The 22,068-nt window shown below is 41.3% G+C and overlaps 1 protein-coding gene across 2 annotated transcripts in view; it reads right to left on the bottom strand.

The window, feature by feature from the left end:
* Positions 1-261: 261 nt before the first annotated feature.
* Positions 262-22,068, bottom strand: part of igsf11 (immunoglobulin superfamily member 11) — a 118,523-nt gene continuing 96,716 nt past the window's right edge. For both annotated transcript variants that reach the window (XM_030067908.1, XM_030067907.1), the window contains 5 exons: positions 13,689-13,896; positions 12,644-12,799; positions 9,676-9,798; positions 6,601-6,748; positions 262-4,176 (listed from right to left, as the gene is read on the bottom strand). In XM_030067908.1, the coding sequence (XP_029923768.1) occupies positions 3,621-4,176; positions 6,601-6,748; positions 9,676-9,798; positions 12,644-12,799; positions 13,689-13,896 (1,191 nt within the window). In that variant the 3' untranslated portion in view covers positions 262-3,620. The remainder of the gene's footprint in view (positions 4,177-6,600; positions 6,749-9,675; positions 9,799-12,643; positions 12,800-13,688; positions 13,897-22,068) is intronic.

Genomic DNA, 22,068 nt, shown 5'->3' on the forward strand with positions numbered 1-22,068 from the left:
CAAGGCTATGCAGACTGAATTTGCCAGTGTGAATAAAGGTGGATGCTAGAGTACAAACACAGAGCACCTTAGAACTGATGAATATGTATTTTAAGGTGTGCCAGCCAGAGAGTGCAAAAATTAAGGATGGGTTTATTGTAATTATTATAACAGCTCCTTGCGTCTGATTTACTAAAGGAAAAACAACTCATTTAATGCTGAATTGGGCATACTATTTATATGCAACACACACACAAACACACAAACAAACAGGACGCTGACTAGAATGTATTAACAATATTTATTCACTACAACTTCCAGTGTTATTTTTTCAGATTTCATCATTTCAACCCAACAGTAAGAACAAGATATATATTTTACATATTTACAGATTGGCTTTACTATTGGCAATATACCACATTATCTCATTATTTATCCATATACATAACTCACATATCCTAACCTGTGGCCTGAGTAGATGATGTAAGGTTTATTCACTCCAGGCTAAAATCTCAGTAGTTTCCAGTACGACACTGTGCTCTCTCTCCACCCCGGCTCTTACATCTGCAGGGCAGAGAAACACTGAAGAAATCGTAGGACTTAACTTTCTATCTGCCTGCTGTTCTCCCAGGGAAGAATAAAGACCTCAAAGGAAAAACAGCTCGTCTCTAACCTTATCAGCCAATGTTCAGGGCAGGGACAGCAGGAGGGATGGTGAGAGCGATTCAGAGGAAACTACTGAGACAGAACAACTTTGCTCTCAATGTGATTTCAGAGAGAATGGAGGGGAGACAATGGGATGTGTGTCTGAGTTTTTGTGGTCAGGGTTGAAGGTCAACTGATCTCTGATCGTTTGACCTCAGTCTGCTTCTCTGTAATGAACTATAGTGTGTGTGTGTGTGTGTGTGTGTGTGTGTGGGTGTGCCTGCTGTGTGCAACAAACAGACACACGGGTAGCTCTGCAGTGCAGCAGACAGGCTGTTGCTGGAAAAAAAAAAAAAACAAACGAAGAAACCCACAAACAAAATATTAATTAATCATTTGGACAAACTCATAAGCGCAACATTTTCCAACAAAGATAGAGCTCATTACAACCTTACAAAAGAAGCCACAATCTCTCAGCAGCTTTATAATACTTTATAATGTGTGTGAGCTGTGTTTGGATCTGGGTCAAAAGTCAAAACGTAGACGTCCATACCTACAAATGTGATGCAACACTAAAAAATAAGCAAACCGTGTCCATCAAGACTTCTGGGCAGAAATAAGCAAAAACTCTGTTACTACTGTTTGACCCAGGTCTGCATACTGTATTCTATATTCCTACATCTTTGGATAACAAAATGCGATGGAACTGGTACACATCAGGTCTAATATTTCAAACTCCATCTATAAACATCATCAATAATTTGGAAAAAAAATGTACATCTCCTTGGCTGCTAATTATTGCTCCTATGATCTGAATATTCATTGGGATTACAAAGCCTTTCTATTTGTTATTCATATTGCTTTCCTCAATCAGTCTACAATTATGAATTAATACCACAGTACTCTAAATTAAATGCCAACCCATCCAGTAATTTATTATCTTCTCATTCAATTAATTTTAATGACACTGCTTATTTGAGTGCATCTGTCTCTTAATGGTAAATGTCATGAACATCAGAGAAGTCGTTTAATAATCCACACATAGAGAAGTACCACTGTAGTCAATGAAGTCAGCTAGAGGAGATAATTGCAATGATAATGGCTTTGACCAAAAAGTAATGCAATTATATTTCTTAATGTAGGAGGACATTTAATATAATGTTAGCGCACACATTTGTCAGCATTAACTCATGTAGTAAGACTTTAACAAATACAGAATGGCTATTGCAAAATTCATTAAAACCCCATCAGTTATTCCTAGTGAAAAACAGTCTAAAAGAAAAAAATATTTTCTAATACTGCACTGCATATAGCACACAAAGAATTGCTTTTTCAAATATTGCATTAAGCTGGAAGATAATTATTGGTGCGGTGCACTCAGTACACGCCCATTAAGAAATGAGGACTGGCTAAATTTGAGAATACTGTTAACAGTACACAATAGTTTTTTCCAGTAGTCAGATTTGGTTAAAAGATAAATACAGCAGGTCAGATATAGAGTGGTACTTACTACCACATACAGCATAGGTGTTTTCTGTTGTGACAAAATAAATGGCCATCAGTGTTTCGACATTTTACCTCAGATTGTGCAATGAAATGAGAAATTATTATTAAATGAAAATATAATAACTAAAAAAAAGAAAGAAAGAAATCGCTCTTCCTTAAAACCAACTGACCAGTCTACCAAACCCAAGTTGGTGTCTACTGTGACAAAAAAAGGACCTTTTTGAAAATTAAGACACATGAGTTGTAAAATATGCATCAATGAGACATGTTAAGTATTTTCTTTGATTTACAGCCTAGTCTAGTGTAGTAGTTACAATATGTACAATAGAAAACAGTAGTTGTTAGTCATTTTTCAAGGGAAAAATCACATTTAAATATATAATTTCTCTTTAAAAAGCATTTATGAAATAAGACATCCCCCGTTTTATGTCTTTCCAAAGCAGCACTGATGTGAGATGAACCGGATTTTATATATACCTGTCTTCCAGCTGTCTTCAGTATTTCTTCCTGTTCTCTAATATGTGCAGAGAGATTTCAATTTATTTCCATACGGGTAAAGCATTTCATTAGCAAGACTGAGCTATTACTTGTAAGACAGCAGTTTTGATATAAAAATTGCTCCTGAAAGTGCAAAAACTAAATAAAAGTGTTCAGTGAATTAAAGTGTACGGTGAGATATAAAACCAGAACGCGAGCACCACTGTATTGGACCCCCTAAATCCCGTCATTCTCTCCCACTAAGCTCCTAAGGCCATTTCAACCGTCAATTCTTCATTTAGGTCGCATCAGACATCATCACATTCACATTTTAAATTCATCGTCACCATCATTGTTGTCATAATCAAAATAATAACTATGAGAAGAGAAAATGATATTAAATTGAATGAAATCTGTTATCCTCAAACAAAGTACACATGCATATTTCTTTGTGTTTATGTGGGAATCTGCACTCGCTTTCGTCTGACCATGCATTATGCACACGCTGGGATGAAAATGTGTTTTTGTCACTGAGAGTGCAAAAACACACAACCATCACAATGATCTGGTGCTGAAACTAATCCAGGAATCCAGGTTCTCTGGGAAAATTTCTGTTCAGCTTTGCAAAATCACAAAAAATAAAGTTTTTTATCTCGCTAGCTGAAACAGAATTGCAGTGATGAAGACCACACCAGCCAGCAATGCCATTCGACTGGGGTTGATTTTAACACCGGGTGCTGCTTGTTTACAAAACAGAGGGTCCCATCATCAAGGAGTTGGCATTAGATGAACTCTGTGCTGTAAAATTCTGGTTTATTGTGAGATAAAAAGATTGAGAGAAAGACAGAAAACAGAAAGACACAGTTGTAAAGGGAATCAGGCTCCTGCAGCCCAGACGGTCTCACAAACCGGATAAGTTTTTTGTTGACGGATCTCCAACACCACAGCATCCACTCACTTATTTAGTCTCACCTTCCAAAGTCACAGTTCAGAAGGTTCAACAAGTTAAAGTGTCAGACCAGTGAGCCCGCTCTGCTCTGAGCAGGCACCATAACGGGCACTGCTCCCATCCGCTCCAGCGTGGCCTGGCTCACAGCGTAGGAGTGCGTGTGCTGGCCGTGTGTCGACGTGGCGGCTGGCTTGAGGCTCACTGAGCCGTTGCTGCGCACCATCGTGGGCGGGGACGGGGCAGAGTTTGTGGTGACCACCAGGGTCTTGGGTGGCGGGAGGGTATGGCTGCCATTGGCAAAGGACGACGTCGTTGCCGCCGTAGGCTGCACGTGGCGGGACAGGGGGGCTGTAGATGGCGCCGTGACCACCGAATTATGTCCGTGTGCCGCGTTCTGGGCATGTCCATGTCCGTGTGCGGTGTGGGCAATGGTGGAGAAGGTCTGGCGCGTGTCTCCATTGTAGCGTGTGTAAGAGTTGGTGTCGTAGTTGGGTTTGGGGTTGTGCCAGTAGCGGCTGTTGTAGGTGTTGGTTGACGTCAGGGTGTCGTTTTCTGAGGACGAGGCGTCTGCGTGGAACGCCTTCACTGAAGATGACCTCTTTGGAGGAAGGTCATCTTCTCTGTTGAGGAGAAAATTTACGTCAGCTAGTGTAAGTGAAGAGTAAATATGACATTTTTTGGTTTGAGTGAAACAAATCAAACATTGGCCCAATTTAGTGACAGATTTTCAAAGAAGCTGTTCAATTCCAAAATTACATGTCACACCTCAACGACAAATACAAAATTCAAGCCTTTGCTATATGCACCTGTAGAGGTAATTCTGAGCCCAAAAATATCAACACTGTAAAGGGTAATAAAGATAAGAGAGCTCATAATGAAGAACATAAATCAGCATTAGTCTAGAAACGTTAGGGCTTAAGAAGTATCAGCGATACTTTGTAGCATGGGCCTAGCAATCAGGTGATACTTTTTAATGGGTTGATATAAGGCTCAAAAGGATTCGGTGATACTTTTCAATGGGTTGACATGAGGCTCAAAAGGATCAAGTGATACTTTTTAATGAGTAGACATCCACCTGCACTGATCACAAATGTTATGCTATAATGCAGTTCAAAGCCTGACCTATTTTGAGTGTGTCCAATCAGCCCTTTTCTGATCTAGAAAAGAGACCGCAAAGCATCGGCCAAGATCTACAAACCCAAGGTAAATCTGACCCAATTAGTAGCTGTTATCTCACCAGCTGGCTGAATGCTGACACTGCTACTCCTGGGATCATATATGATCTCTTTGTATGAACAGAATTGCTGACACGATGGTTTTTGGTCCCCGAGAAATTGCCTAATTGCCACCCAGGAGTTGGGAGGATATATAAACAGGTGTATAAAGTAAGAACGCCAGTCCTTCTCTATGATCGACTCACTGTTTGTTTCCATTTGAGATCTCGAATGAAAATAAACCTGCCTGCTTAAGACTCTGCCTGGTTCTTAGTCATAATTTTTGAAGCCTCCAAGACTTATTTTATTGGTGTTTTTGGTACCAAGTCTAAGAAGTTTTCTGCAATCTGGCCTGATCTGGACAGAAGTTTCCACATCACGTCATGACCAAAACTGTCCTATTTTGACTTCTGCTTAACAGTGTTGATCATATCTGTCCATCACAAATATTTGAATGCACCTGGAAAAAATAGTTCAAGTGTTCAAAATTTTACCAGGGTTCTGGTCAGCCAAACATTCACGATTACCAACCGTATTTGTAGCAAAGCAGATTCTCATGCTTTTTGAACATGAATGAATGAATAAATTAGCCTTGACTAAGCTTCCAAAGCTTATTGTGCGCACACTTTCATCTCTGTTTAATATGATCCACAGGCAGCAGTTTGTTTAGATAGTTTTACACAGCATATCGATTTAACACGCATCAAAGGTCTCTGTCCGTGGCTCTAAATTGTACCCATGATTTAAAACGAAGCAAACATTTTGATCACAGGCTAACGAAACATAAAACTGTGTGAACAGCCTGATCGCTCTCCGCTGAATCAACACACTGAAGCTGATCGTTTCAAAGACATCAGTCATATAGGAAAAGATAGAAAAAACACCGCCAATTAGAACATCTTCAAATATTTATCACAAGTCCTCTATCAGGAATTAATAGTTAAAAGAGCTTGGGGGCACCTCCAGGCAGTCGAGATGCGATGTTCACTGAGAATCTAAATACCGCTTTTATTCATTTCTGCTCATGGAGCTGTGCAGCATGTTGTAGTTTCACTGAGAAAAAAAAAAAAAAAAACCTACTGCATCTGAATGAAATATACAGTGATTTCAAATAAGATTTCAGGAAATATACACTGCAGGTTTTGAAACTGCTTATAGATACATTCAAACACCACTCATTTAAAGGGTGTTTTATCAGGTGCTCTGTAGAGGAGCTTCCTGGTACATGTGGCTGAGGAGAAAAATCTCCATTGTGATTTGCTTTGTAAATGGGAAAAGCACAAGCCTGTAGGGGAGCGAATTGTGAATGCAGGGATGTGGTTGAGCCCAAAATGAGACAGATGTTATCCAAACCAGCCAAAAGCCTGAAGTATTTGAACAATGATTTATCTTCCAGTTGATTTATGAAGTAATTTAGGCGAGGAATTGCCATCCATTTAAACAGAGATTCGCAGACTGCCTGAAAAGAAAAATTAGCCGGTGATGAGTAAAGAAGTTGCTGCCAGGAGATAAAACTAAAGTTGAGAGCCCAAATTTTTAAATCCATTTTACCGGGCTGGCTTTTCTGTGTTGAATGATGCTGCCAGATTTTGCACTCTGCAATCCAAAACAAAGCCACGCTTGAATTAAACATGTGATTGCCGTTGAAAATACAGCAACCTGCACTGCGACACTGGAGTATTCAAACAAATTACTTGATTTCAACAGAGGCACTCAGCCAGTTCATCCATGGGTGCTATTATGTCTGTTCCTCATGCACTGGAGACTACTGCAGCTGACCAAAACTGCATGCTGCAAGGGGAGAGAGAAGATGCTGATTGGAAGCCCAACCTGATCTCATTGGGTATTTCCTCCTCGTCGTACTTGTTCTTATTCTTCCAGTAGAAGAGCGTGACCACCACGAGCAGGGAGCAGATGATGACAGCCAGGACTCCTGTGGCAATCGTCCCTGCTATCAGACCCACACTCTGAGGCTGGGCTAAGGGGCAAAGAGCAGGGAGGAAAACACAAAATAATTCACTGAGGAAACCGTTTAAGTCCCACTATGTCTCCCTCGGCTCAACAAAAGGCCGGAGGGGCTGCAGCAAACTAATTTAACACCAGACACTACAGCGCGTTGATCAATACGTTTACTTGCCAAGAATATGTCTACTCCTTCAAGCAAGTATCGATTTTGGTAAGGACACAGAGTAACAGTATCCTTTGAGGTAATTTGACTCTTAAAAAACACTTTCAGGACCTCGTGGCAATTGTTGCCTGACTAATAACACGAGCCTAATCATAGTCCATCACACTACGGTGCCTCTGGTCCTCTAGCCTATTTCAAAAAGCCTCAGTGTACATTATGTTATGAATAAAACATTGCGATTGCGAGCTGAGGTTGAATGCTAATGATATGGTGGTCTCTCTGGTGGCTTGCAGCTAAACCTGTCTCTCAATCCTGAACCAAACGTTTGGCAGGGATGGATGGAGAGAGAGGGAACAAGAGAAAGAGAGGTATGAATTTGAGTAGGTGTAGCATTATATAATGAGCTCCTGAAGCTCCAGACTTTTGACTCTGCTGTTTTCAAACTGCAGCTGGCAAACTGTTTTTCAGTCTTTCACAGTGGGACATAGTATATAATGTACACGAGCATATACTTCTTTCCTGTTAATCATTTTACATTCTGCTTAAAGGAAAACAGTCCTATCTTCCACTTTTGTCTAAGTTTGTTTCTTCACTTTTTCACCGTCTGTCTGTTTGAGTAACTTTATGACTGGCGAGCAACTGGAAAAGTGGTTGCAGTGACGTATCCTTAAAAATTACACAAATAGCTCAAATTTATTAACAGAAAGAGGATCCAACAAGGCACTACAGATCTGCAGTTCGGGCTGCACATATGTAAAACATATGAACCATAACAGAAATAAATAAACAAGTCCATAAATAAATAAGAAAGTGAACACATACATAAGTAAAATAAAATGAAATCTATAGCCTCAGACATCAAGGTCCGAGCAGCATGAGAACTTATTGAGCTTTGATGCTTAATGAACAGTTCATGAATTCTTAAAAGCCACGACTGGTGGGTTTCAGCCTTCACAAAGCCGAGCAAAGTCACTTCAGCGAGTTTGATTGAAAGAAGGAATGAGACCAATCACACACTTGCTTCATCATTACATTGTGAGCAAAAAAAAAAAAAGATTAGCCTGTGTAATTAGATATTGTATATTTTAAGAGGATTGAGAAAAAGCCATACAATTTAAAAAAATTTGTGCAGAAGACCATTTGAGCAAAGATGCAGATTCTTTGAGAGATTAACACAAGGAAATAATTTTGAGGCCAAGCTCTTTTCAAGAAAATCATGAAAACATAAACTTTTTTTGCACCACCACCCTGAGGTCAATGACTGTAATTTTTTGTGCCTGAGTAATGGATGGAATTTGCATCTATCTGCATCTGCCAATTTTGGGGGTTTTTGGTCTTCCGGTTTTTGCTGCACAAACTTTTAGCAGAGAAAATTAGAACTCCTAACTCCTGTTAACTGGCTGGTAGTGGATGCATATGATCAACAAATGTTTCTGACTGCAGTCTTTTTTTTTTTTTTTCATTTCTTTCCATTAGGGGCAACCAATCATGTCTTGTTGCCGCAGATTTAAATGCGGTAATAATCATGTCCTCTTGCCAGAAATGTGGTAACAATCGTATCATCTTGCCAGAGACTGACAGAGATACATAGCTGCTCTTTTGGAAATGTTCCTGTCCTGATTTGCAGGCCAAGGTAAGACAGTTGTGGCTTGTATTCATTCAAATAAACATTGCAGCATTGTGGTCATCTGACAACATTCAGTAATGTCAGCCAGCTGCTGAAGTGCCTTTGTCAGGTAACTTATCACTTATAGTGGCATTACAAGGTACTCTGCATATTGTCTCCTCTTTATTCCAGCACTCTCATCCACACACACTGGACACACAGCCTACCCTGCCGTTCCTGTTTGCCACCCACATGCCCACAGACACGTCTGGCATGACTGAGTGCACTCTAAGTCATATAAAATCCCCTGAAATTCATCATTTGGCACTCCAATGTACTTCTGAGCACTTTCCCCCGCACCGTGTGGACATTGCATTTTTTTTTTTTTTTTTTTAGATTTTCAAGCTGAAAAAAGGCTGCCTATATTTCTGAAAGTGAGCAGCAATAGCCAATGACACACAGCCAGATGAAGGGAGAGTAAAGTCCTTGTTAAAATCGTCCTTGTCTAGTTATCCAAACTGTCTGGCCTGCTTGTCTGGCCTCTAAACAAACTCTCTGCCTGTTTATGTGACTGATTAGTGTCAGACGAGGAGACGGCGAGACCTTCCTGTCCCTGTGGCACTTTGTTGTTTGTTTGTTTCATTCTGTTTTTTTGTTTTGTTTTGTTTTGTTTTGTTTGTTTTCATATTTGTCTCTCTGTCTGTCTGTTTGACAAGTGTCATTCGAGGAGAGAGCTGCTAACTTTATCCCTGTCTGTCTGTCTGTCTGCAAGTGAGATGGGGAGACGGCTTTTCTGTTTATAAAATGTTCATCCCTTAACACAGCCATCTGTCAGCCCATCTGCACATGACAATAACAGTGTCATCGTGCATCAGCATAAGGAGCAGCATGGATGATTATACGCACCTGTCAAATTGGAAAAATACAACTCATGTTGATGCTTAAGGTCTAATAAAGTTTTATACTATAAGCGCACAATAAGTGTTAAGCGTGTTGGACTTTTATACGTTATTATAAGAACATTAAGACCTGCTCTTTACAGATAATAGACTGCACGTTTCTTTATTCAGTCCTATTAAACCCTTTTCAAGAAGATGTAGTCTATGTATGAATGCATGAGTGTGTGTGTGTGTGTGTGTGTGTGTGTGTGTGTGTTTGTGTGTGTACTTACGTGCTACAACCTGCAGGTTCAGCAGACAAGTGCTCTTGCCAATAGCGTTGCTGGACGTACACTGGTAGAGTCCTGAGGTGCTGGTGCTGATATTCCTCAGTGTTACAGTGCCCTGCATCTGGTCTGGAGGACACACACAGAGCCATGGAGCAATTAGGAACCCACACACCCACCCACACACACACACACACACACGCATGCACACATACAGGTAAACATGCAAATGCCCAAGCATACAAGCATGCAAACCCAACAAAAAATAATGTCAGCAAACAGTGACACAATAAAAATACAATTAGTTAAAAATAACTTAAGTAATCTAATCTATGCATAAAATCTGTGGCATTTTTGTTTATTTTCCCACACAAATCTTTTTAAATGTGACATGTTCATTTGAATTATTGCTAAAATCAACCAACAGAGGGTGCCATTCATGACAGTAATCTGAATTTATAGAAAGTTGTCACTGGTACACACACATGGTGGATCTGAAGGTGAAGGTGCAAGTTTTGTTCTCTCTCAAATGATTTGCTGCTTAATAATGAACAGATGAGTTGAGAGTCTTAGGGCAATACACTACTGGATTCATGAAAAAAAAAGGCTACCGTTGGGATATCTGAGTTTTGAGAAGTGGAAGTGAGCCAGATTTTTGACCCAGATTTTGCTCTCTTGACGGTGACATGTGATAGTTGGCACGCAGATATCACTGCCGCTGCTCAACAGCTGTCTGCGTCAAACCGCACACACACCGAGAGACAGGAGCAGGAGTGACAGGGACAAATCCAAAATCCTACTGCAATTTCAATCACATTGCAAGCAGCAGAGGACAAATTTAAACTGGCTGTAGAAAATATTAAGAGCACTTGTTTTGTTTGTTAGAGAGGCCAGGTTAAAGCTTTGATCCCTTGTCTTCATCATTGAAATCAGAAGAAAGAGGTGCAGCTCAATATTGAGAGGTCCTCCAAATATGTTGTATCCTTAATGCATGATTCAGTAATATAGCATAATGGTGCGATTCATCTGAATTTTGATGAGAGACTAGCATTTAAGTGTTATTTAAGTGTTATATATTTCACTTCTCACTCAAAACCTCTGAGATACATTTGTACTCTGCTGCGTGGATCTATGGCCCTCTTCAGACTTCTGGTTTTAACATTCATCTTGCGTGGTCTGATCATGAGTAAGCAGCTGAGGCAGACTGGCGTTCACACTTGGCACCGTCATGCATCTCGATGTGTAGCAGGTGTGGGTTGTAACGTGTTACAAGTAATGGAAATGAAGAAATGAGTGCAATTTTTGAGGAACAAGTACTCTTTACGTTACTTTCTGTGGGCTGTATTACCCTAACCCAAGTAATTTCTTAAAGCAGCAATCTACTCTTTTTCTTGTTACATTTGACCAAATAGGTTGTGTTACCGTTGTTTCTCCCTTCAAGACTGTTTAAAAGAAAGCCGATGATTTTCATACAGTGAGCTGACAGACACACGTGCTGCACTCAGTGACCTTTTCAACTACAAGTCAAACTGGTCAGATAGCTGGGAAGGTCATATGACTCAATCAGAGGTTGCGGTGAGCAACCTTAGGCTGCACTTAGATCAGTCTTTTAAATTATTTGAAAAAAGGGAAACAGTTACATTATGAGGTGCTTATGAAGTAAACTCATCATCAACCATCAGCAAATCACACGGCGTGAAAATAGACCAGACTAAAAATGTCTTTTTCACTGAATGTTTTTTTATTCTTACTTTATTATTTATTTTGTTATTACTCATACTGAAGAGAAACTATATTCTGTACTCTACCCCTCTGGTCTCCAAGTGACCACTTTGTGATCCAATTTGTGTTTGTCCTCAGATCAGTCAGAATTTCTTCTGTCTTTTATTTTGTCTTTCTGTTAGTCAAACTCCCTCCCATTGTTTTTTCCTCCTCATTTCTATATTCCATTTTGTCTCCATCTTTCCATTATTCCCCACTCATGCTATTCCTCATCTATGGCCCATTAATAAAGCAGTTGAGCTCAACCTCTCTGTTTCTGTGATTACCTGACAAAGACGCCACCATCTCACTGAAAAAACAAACTCCCTTCACATGTGAATTTCATGCCAACCGCTCACTCGCTCAAATGCTCCTTCCCTCCCCAAAGTGACTACTGAATTTTTGGGGGATACAAAGGGACACATTAGCATTCACACCGGCAAATGCAATGTGGCTCAATGTCGCCACCTCTGGAGGGGTTTGATTGATCAGATCACAGTGCGTCTCCACGACAACCCTGTTTACACCTATGTAGCGCCGTCCACATGTAATACGAGATGCATGGTAAAACCAAGTATGAACACCGTTCAAAGTGCAGCTGTGCAATAATAATGATTTTATTGCACTGTCATGTGAATCCATTGTAAGATGCCTGTAGTAGTGTAGAGGCAGAGAGGATGACTGGAGATGAAAATTATTGGACTGTGCCAAAGACACAGCTGGAGAAAAGAGGAGAGGCCACTACAACAATGTTCTCCAATGCTGAAGTCCAACTGCAGCCCCAGCCCACTGGCATTTGTAATGCTGCTAAATGTGACAGCAGCTGGAAGGGTGTAATGCTCTTTGCTTGGCTAAGGTGGAAATAGTGTGACCACATTGTTTAAACCAGTCCAGGTCTCAGAGCTGCAAGTGTTTGGACTGGGTGGGAATATCGGGGTGGAGTTGGCATGCAGCATGAGAAAAACAGACACCACAGAAACATAAAACACATACATGAACCAGACACACTTTCACAAATTTACACTTCACACTCCATCTACCCATCCATCCCCCCTCAGCAGGATCAGTGTTGGGTAATCTTCAGGTGGGCCTGGCAGATGAGAGGTGGCAGTGGTGGTGGAGTTGTTGCCGAGTCTGGCAACACTATGTGTGTAAGATTTACCAGCGAAGGTGGGGCAAAAGGGCACTCCGACGGCCAGCTTGTTTTTAGTACCTTGCATGGCGTTGTGCGGCAGCTTGGGCAGCGCGTCCAGCTTCTCCCAGGAGTAGGACGGCGTGGGGATGCCTTCCTCTGAGCTGCACATCAGCATGATGTCGCTGCCCACATCCAGCGTGCCCTGGATTCGACACGCCGGCACCGACGGAGGGACTGGCAGAAGGAGAGAGAGGGTGGGGTCAGAAACACATGGATCCTGAGAGCTGAGCTGCTGAGTCTCATTTATTACAAGAAGAGAGACAATTTTGTTAATTAGGGTTGTGAATCTTTGGCTTAACTCTGATACAGTTCAATTCACAATTCAGTAGTGATGCAATTGAAGAAAGATTTTTTTTTTTTTTTTTTGGAACAATTCAGTTCAATTCCTGTATACAAACCACAATACTTTTAGATCTATTAAAATTTTAGATCTATTAAATGATCAATAATGAAAGACTATCTTTTTTATTCTGAAATATGAAAACAGACAACAGAATTATTTTAACATTATATATTCTATAAAAAGCAAAAAAAAGTTGCAAATTGTAGTGCTCATCATAGATCGTGACAATTTTACATTTTAAGAATCCTGAATGATTCAGATCAAAGCATTTCATATTGATTCAGGTCAAAGTCAGAGTGATTCACGCTATTTATTTCTTTTAACAGATTGATGCGGTTAAATTGGCAGAAACAATAACTGATGCATCGATGCAATGAATGAATCATTACGCCTTTAGTTTTAATCTAATCTAAAGCCCATTCATGAATACAGCACAAACACTGTAAAGAAGAAATCTAAAGAAATCTAGTTGAATCAGCTACGGCCACTAGCTGGTTTAGATTAGCCTTTACTGTCTGTGCAGTGGCTTGGTGCTGATTCAGGGACAGTTTCAGTCACCGACACGTGGAATTAATTTGCTTAAACTGGGCAAATCACTGCATGGGAGTGGGACACTCTCCGCCTCCGTTTGTATCCTCTCATGATGACACTCTCTGTTCCTGATTCACACAGTGTCTCCACTGCTGCTTCCTGACTCTGAGGTGTTGTGCAGTTAATTACCCAACACAGTGAGCCCAATGACGCCGATGTTGCGCCCCCCTCTGTCAGGGAGGTTGTTGACCAGGCACTGGTAGGTCCCCGTGTCTGACAGCTGGGTGTTGTTGATGAAGATGGAGGCACTTGTGCTTGGCATGGTGGCCACGAAGCCCACACGGCCATTGAGGTGGTTGGCTAGGCTGAAAACCTGGCCGCCCTGGTAAATGATCACCTAGATTGGGAAGGGGGGGGGGGGGGGAAGAGAGTGGAGGCAGGGGAGACAGAGGGGAATTAAGGTATATAGAAAAGGAAAATGGGACGGTAAAATAGAGAAGTGAAAGGGTGGGAAAGGAGGAAGAAAAAGGGGGAGCGCGATGGGATGGAAAATGGCAGGAAAGAGAGAAAAAGGTCAGAGAGAATAAAAAAGAATGGAGGAAAAACAGGAAAGTAGAGAAAGAATCAACAACTCATTCAGTTTTTAATATTACAAAAAATTTCCAACTGAGCCTTGGGTTGTGCTCTCCTCTAGCTTAAGAATCACCATTTGTAGTCACAGTAACTCCATGATTTGTGTCATTGCACATCATGTCTCCAGATGAATGTTGAAGGAACAACATCTTTATTTATGAACACGGTTCCTGAACAAAAAACTGTTTTTCTTCAGAGGCCAGTTACAAATATTGCTCACTAGAGGGAGACCTAGGTCTACTAGAGCACTTTAAGCTTAACAGTGGACACAGTAAATGGATTGGTGAAGAGTCTGACAAGGTTTTATTCTGGGGGAAACAAACAAACAAATAAACAGAAAAACAAGAACCCATTTATTTGTAAATGGTGCTTTTTGCTCAGTGAGTACAGAATGACTAATGATTCCAATGTAAGGGGTTTGTTTCCCTCTGAGGCCTCCCATACTAAAAGTGTGCTCTCATGCTACTTCAAGGCACTTTGGATAAAAGCACCCCACTAAATGGTATGCATTATTGAAGACATTTTAACTTGAAATGTAGAAACTACAATCTGATGAATCCTGCACATGTAATCGATTTAATCAACTCATTCGAAATGCAATTAATTAAAATCCTTTGGCGATTTCAAGTGAGCTTGTAGAATAATCAGAGCAAGAAAACACTTGTAGAACTCCTAAAAATCAAAGGCTTTGGTTGAGGATGGGGAAGCTGCCTCCGCGGTCCAAATTTAAGAGCGATGAAGGATCAAGGTGTACAAAAGCTGCCCTGAGGCTTCAAACTTGGACCGAACAGCTCATTTGTGAGACCCAGCCACATGAAAAACAGCCCTCTCCCCTCAGCTGGGCCCACACAAAAGCTGAAGAGGACACACACAAACACATGGTATTTGCACACACACAATGTGAGCCGGTGCGCGCGTACACATCACACATGTGCACTGATTCACACACTCAACCACACAGACAAACACACACACACACACACACACACACACACACACACACACACACACACAAAGCATGAAGGGGAATCAGAGGGGCTATTCACTTTGGTGAAAAGAGCCCTCATTGAACTGTTCAAAGACCCAGGCAGGGAAACACAGTGAAACTGTCTCTCTCTCTCTCTCTCTCTCTCTCTCTGTGTGTGTGTGTGTGTGTGTATGTGTGTGAGGAAGAGAGAGAGAGAGAGAGAGAGAGTTCTGATGAAAGTGTAGGAGTGTACATGCAAGTGTGCGTGTGTGTATGTGTCCGTCATTGCTGCTCAGCGGTTGTAAATTGCGCTACTGCAATTTCCTGAGTGCAGTACACTCGCTTTGTCCTCTTATGTGCAGATGAATAGGCAGCTCCTCAGCTGTGATGAGAGCCTGCAACTGCATCTCCTCTGTGTGTGTGTGTGTGTGTGTGTGTGTGTGTCAGTGTCTCAGTGTAGATGCATTTACTCAAGGGGAGTGTATCAGTGTTGAGCTGTATCAATGTGTGTGTGCTTACTGTAGTCATTGTCTCCCAGTTTCTACAGGACAGCTTCAAGTGGAAAGTCTGACTACGATATACTGCCTCTCTCTCTCTCTCTCTCTCTCTCACTCGCTCTCTTGTATGACCTGACATCACACTCCTGACACTGTAATCTGCATGTGGGGTGAGAGTGATCTAATCAATCGGCCTCGCACACACAGCTCTGTGTGCATGTGTGTGCATAAGTGACTTAAACATTAACAGAGGTTCTGGGGACTCATTCCTTCTTACCCATGAGTGTTGTCAATACTCATGAGTATTATGAGCTTCCTGTGTTTTCTTACTAAATATAAACTCCAAAAACCAATCAAGCACACTAGATGTGTAGTATTTAACTACTTGTCTGGATAAGACAAAAACTACTAAACACAGTAATCTGTACATAAAGTAAATGTGCATCTTGCATTTCTGTCCCCCATGTTGATCCATATCTGTGTGTGTGTGAGATCACCTCGGCCTCTCGCATGACCTGGTTGGCTTCATAGTCGGGTGCAGGGAGAAAGGAGGTCATGGCTGGCATACAGATGGCAGGCGGCCCTAAGAACTCTGTTGGCCCAAGTGAATAACTGGACATACCACTGCTGGTAAACCACTGCTACATCCCTCCTGGTGGTAAAACCGTCACTGAATACATCCAGTTGTGTGTGAATGTGCTTACACACACACACACTCCTGCATGCACTTACACACATACAAGCCTTCAACCACACTCCAATTACATTCCCGGCTCTAGTCTCCTCTAGCTGCACAATCCCATGGGTGAGGGATGTGTTGGTGCTACAGGCACAACTGGACGCTGCCTGTCTCACAGTAAACCTCTGGATACTTTCTATCATTCTGCAAGCCTCCTGAGTATTGCCCACATTTAAATGACCATCACTCTGACCCCTCGCCTATCCCCTTAGAAGAACCCATTGGCCCCGGACACCAGGGACACTGGCATCCCCTTAATAAAGCCTGAATAAACGTCTAAACTCCTACAGCCTCCCTTCGATCCGATGACTGGAAGCCTCCCCTCTTATCTCTATCTATATCGCTCAGACATGCTCTGAACAATATGAGCCCAAATCTATCCCACAATGCTATACATCCTCGACCTCCAATCCCAAGGCTTAACCAGAGCAATCTTGTGCTACCATGGCATATTTAATCTCAAACTAGACCCTTGAGACTGAAGAACAATGTGCACTGACACTGATGGATAGACTTGTGATGGACTTTGTGCTACAGGAAGGAAATCATAAGGTCAAGGTATCAAAATATTAGTCATGGGAATAATGGCTATGCTATTCCACCCTGATTCCGATAATACCTTCCGCTCCTCTGGATCTGACTGGCTTGTACTCATTGCTACTTGTTGCTTCTGTTGGTTTAGGTTGGTTAAGGTCACTGTTGGGGTGGGGTTGGCCAATGAGAGGCAGAGTGAGGTTGGGTCTTCCCAGAAGCCGGGTAGGCCTTACAGCTGTTCTCAGTCACTTCACATAAAGAGGAAAGGATTAGGGCAGCCATGGTGAAAAAACAGAACGGCTCTCTACGACTGGGTTCCCATTATTCATATCAAAGAGTCATTCAAACGAATTGGATTGTTCACTAGCGTAACATTACTATACAGTATTTGTGGCCAGATATATTGTTTCATAAGAAATTAAACCTTCAGGAAAAAGAGATAAAAGCAGAATGACTATGGAAGATAGCTCTTTAGTACTGAACTTAGTGGGAGCTTATATGTTATTTAATATTTGTATTACTGGGTGCAATTCTTCAATGCCTGGTATTAATAGGATGAGTACATTACTGTTGTAGTCTTTGCACTCAAATGTCAAAACATTTAATTTCAAATCAATTTTTGTTTCACACTTACTGTATTGTTGTATTTAACTTATGTTTGCTTAAAATAGCCTGTTTAATGTTGGCACTGGAACAGATGCATGATGCACTGATAGAGTAACAGTCATAGTTTGCACAGGTAATTGTGATTACACATGTGACAGTTTGTGTATGAATGTGCAATTCATATACATAAAATATTTAATTTAGAAGATTTTAGAGGAATAATGTAGAATTCTGCTTGGATACAGCCCAGGTGAAATATTGTGGCACTAATAATATTTATTTATTTTGACAATACAATAGAATATTATGATATTAAATTTTGGATATTGCCCAAGCCTTGCATCGATTTCACTCTGATAATTATAGGAAGGTTGAGGTAGCACCACCAGACCATGTTTTCTTCTCTGATATGCTGTACCCACAGAAAAAGTGCTTTACTGATACCCATCCTTCTGCCGGATGAACCCCCATATCAGCAAGCTTCTGTCCTGCTGAAGTTTCCTTGAGCAAGACATTAAATCCCTACTGATGAGAGCAGCAGTGTTCGGTAGCTGACTCTGCGTCCTGATCTCCCAGGAGATGGGCGAGCAATAAGAGAATTTCCCTGCACTGATCAATAAACTGGGAGGAACTGAGAGTTTGTGAGTCTCACCATCAGTTGGATCCTCGCCTACCCAACATAACCTCTCCTCTACCCCTCCACAGGGACGAGTTACAAATGCCATGTTCAACTTTGTCTAAAATAGCTCTTGTTAATTCCCGCTGATCTGTCCAGCAAAAAATGTAGTGGTGGGGTTAATAAGGTGAGGTAATAACGTCACATTTTGAGAGTGTTTGCATGCTGCCTCTGTTTGATCCATCCTCCAGTGGACTGCAAGGGTCAACCAAGGATCAGAACCTGATCATCTAAAACACTGTGACAGATGTTCTCCATTACAGATTAACATCATTTCTGCACCATGGGATCTCAATGACCTCAATTTCACTAGGGATGCATTTCACTAGAACTGTACAGTTGTACGGTTTGTTCTGCAAAATTCCAGTTGGTTCTGTGAAAATATTGCACTGCCAAAAAAAACCCTACTTTTACTGGAACTGGTGAAACATTTTAATATTTTAGAATGCTTTTTCTTCCAGACAGATGACAATTGTGAAATGATACGATGACTTTACAAAGGGTTTTCATCAGTGGTGGAGTTATGGAGCTTTCTCAGCACAACTAAGCTTTCCCTCTTTGATTCAAGTGAATAGGGTAAGAATAAGTGGCAAAATTGGATTTTAAAGGATTTCGGGCAACACTGGGATATTAAAGTGCCAGGTTCACCACACTGAACACACATCTCCTTGAATGTTTGACATTTCAACTATTTTCATGATCCTATCTGCAGAATTTGTAAGAGGACAGTGAAACTGAGCTTTTATTAGAACAAAAAAAATGGAAATATCCAGTCAGCAGTTAATACAAGATGTACAGCAGCTAGGAGCCATAAAACTACTGTCTGCTTGGATGTGTGTGTGTGTGTGTGTGTGTGTGTGTGTGTGTGTGTGAGTGTGTGTTTATCTGGATTATCTCACACCTAGTGGCTCAGGAGTGAAGGGTCAGGACGTTTGATCACAACAACAGCACGATGAACAGATTACATACACAGTGAACACACATATGAACTCCTAACCACACACATACACACACACATACAGAGAGAGAAAGAGAGAGGGAGAGAGAGAGAGAGAGAGAGAGAGAGAGAGAGAGAGAGAGAGAGAGAGAGAGAGAGAGAGAGAGTATATTTACTGCAATCTGGCACTGAATGTGTCAGGGTACAGTAATACCATTATGTAGCTAGGTTTTATTGTGTTATTATGTTTAAATGAACGTCAGGCCAAGGTTCAAGCATTTGGGATAAACTGCATGAATTTCAACAAGTTAAATACATTTCTAACAGAAATTATGAGTGAGTGTTTTATGCAATTTTCATGTGTGCTGCCTTATTTTACTGTTGCCTGTTAGGCTGCACAAGCAGTTAGAATAGAATAGAATAGAACAGAATAGATGCATGGTACTGTTGAGAAAGAGGATCCATGCTTGGAACACTGGGCATATATCCAGAGAATGCATGATAATTGTAATGATAATGTTTTTTTTTTTTTTTTTCTCCGTCTCAAACATACTTATGGAGAAATTAAGAATCTTGGCAATAGTAGATAACAGACCAAGCAAAATTGGTCTCCACCACCAGGCTCCACACATAAACAAATATAAATGTATATTTGTTCGTGGATGGATACAGATTATTTATTTATTTATTTATTTATTTATTTGTTTGTTTGTTTGTTTGTTTGTTTAAAATCATGTGGTGTGACATGTCTGATATATCAGAGGATTTCATACTTTTAACTCAACACTCATCAAGTACTGCATCAGCTTCTTCGACAACATGTAAAGTCAATTTACCTGAGGACCTGAGCAAAACATAGAAAATACAACGAGGCAACAAGAAACGGCCATGTAAGCAGAGTTAGAGTTCAAGTTCGAGTGAGACATCTCACTGGGTATTGGTGCCCTCCAGGATTGCTGAAAAGTGGCTTTGTGACATGTATCACAGCCAAATTTGAGAGAGGTATTTGAGAAGAGAGGGAGCTGGATGGTCGGAGTGCTTTAGTGAAAGTATGAGCATGGGTGGTTTGGGTAAGTGTACAGTTCTGTTCTGTTCAGTAATTCTTAATGGCTTTTAGCATCAACCATAATCACTCATGACATTCACTTCCTCTGAAATGACCTTGTGCTGTCGCTCCATGCAGCACTTTATTTCATAGTGCACTTTTTGGACAGCTCACCGGCCTGATGACACAAGTACTGTACAGCTGGACACAATGTCTCTAAGTTACTACTAGAAAAAGATCAGTATGTTTGTATCCTTTGTTCCCTTGTTTACATGGACATATGTATTTTACTTGTGTGCAGTGCAGCACAGTGTAAAGGTATAGTGTGAGAGCAAAGTGCATGTTAATACTTTAATGCAGCCTTCTGCATGTATCGGCATCCATCATCACCCAGTTGTCATCTGAATGTTGCATGCATTCATGCCTAAGTGCCTATACAGCACATTTTTGTGTGCTAAAGTTGTTTTCTCTTTGTTCTTTATGTGTGTGTGTGTGTGGGGGGGGGGGGGGGGGGGGTGGGGGGGTGGGGGGTATATGTGCACACAACAGTATATTTATCCATAGGTGTGCACATCAAATTGTGGAGGTGTGGATATGTGCTTGTCATTTTTCACGCTCTTCTTTCATACCCTCTGTGTGCAACCATGTGTAAACCCAGTAAATATGTATAAGTCCTGCATGTATGCATGTCTGTCCACTTTGCATTTATACCAGCATTCTGTCTTTCGCCAGTTTCTGTGTATGTGTGCATGTGTGTTTGACACTGTGTATGTGTGTGCTGGTGTGTGTGGTGAGAACAGCTGCGATATAGAGCCTGTCGTGGGCGTGGGGTAATTAGTGCAGAAGATGATTGTATTATGTGGACGGCCGACCAGCGCCGGGGTTCAAAGTGAAGGGAGGCAGGTGAGCTTGTAGGGCCTGCAGCTGCATGTTAAACAACTCAAATGGAATCACAGAGGTCCCAATGAGGGGGAGAGAGGGGGAGGGAGAGACAAGGTGAGAGAAAATGAAAGAAAATACACAGCCAGGAAGGAATGATGGCGAAAAGTCAGCATGAGGCAAAACTGAGAGGCACATAGATCAAGGTAAGGTACAGCGAGTAAGAGAACCTCTCTCTCTCTGTTGCGGTTAGGATTTACAGAGCCCGTAAGGTGAAGCCTCATGTTTCCTGTAACATGTTGGCTTTTGTTCAGCTATTTCTATTTAGCAACGACAAATAATCTCTGTCTTTCCAGTAAAAACACATTCTTAAAGGTGCTCTATGCACCATTGCCAAGGGCCAAGGGCCAACTGAAGTGAGGACCTCTTAGACTCAACTGACAAAAACAAGGGATAACCAGATCATTTATAAATGAGATGGAGTGACTATAAGAACCATGTAGACTCAACCATCAAGTCACATACTTATTTCATCATTTTGTTATTTCAGTCTAAATGGTCCTCACTTCAATTGTATAAATAGTGCACCTTTATAATAGTGCTTTGCATGATCCTGAAAGAACCAGAGCACGCACAATATGGAACACAGGAACTGTGAAACTGCTAACAGGTTTTCATGCAAATTTACAACAGTATAAGCTGAACTTCAACCTTTGGGCAGTGGGGGTGTAGCTCCCAGCTAATAACAGCAAGCCATGCCAGATCAATAGCATGACATCCTATGAGAAGCTATGAAAATTGTAGACGCAGACTGCAGAAAAAACAAAATATAGTGAGGCGAAAAGTCAAGCAGACGAAGCTCGTTCCACAAGAGTGAACCTGGGCTTGGATTTCTCCCACTGGTGAGCACTAAAGGAAAGGAAGAGGATGAAAAGTGATGCGGTGTTGGCCTGTTTTCTGTCGGACAGGTAGGTGCCGGCAGACCAAGTTTTTTTTAGGATGGAGATGGAATGTTTTACATTTTGGACAGCCATTTCATTCTGTCACCATTCTAGG

The sequence above is a fragment of the Myripristis murdjan genome, chromosome 13, assembly GCF_902150065.1.
Source record: "Myripristis murdjan chromosome 13, fMyrMur1.1, whole genome shotgun sequence".
Classification (NCBI taxonomy): domain Eukaryota; kingdom Metazoa; phylum Chordata; class Actinopteri; order Holocentriformes; family Holocentridae; genus Myripristis; species Myripristis murdjan.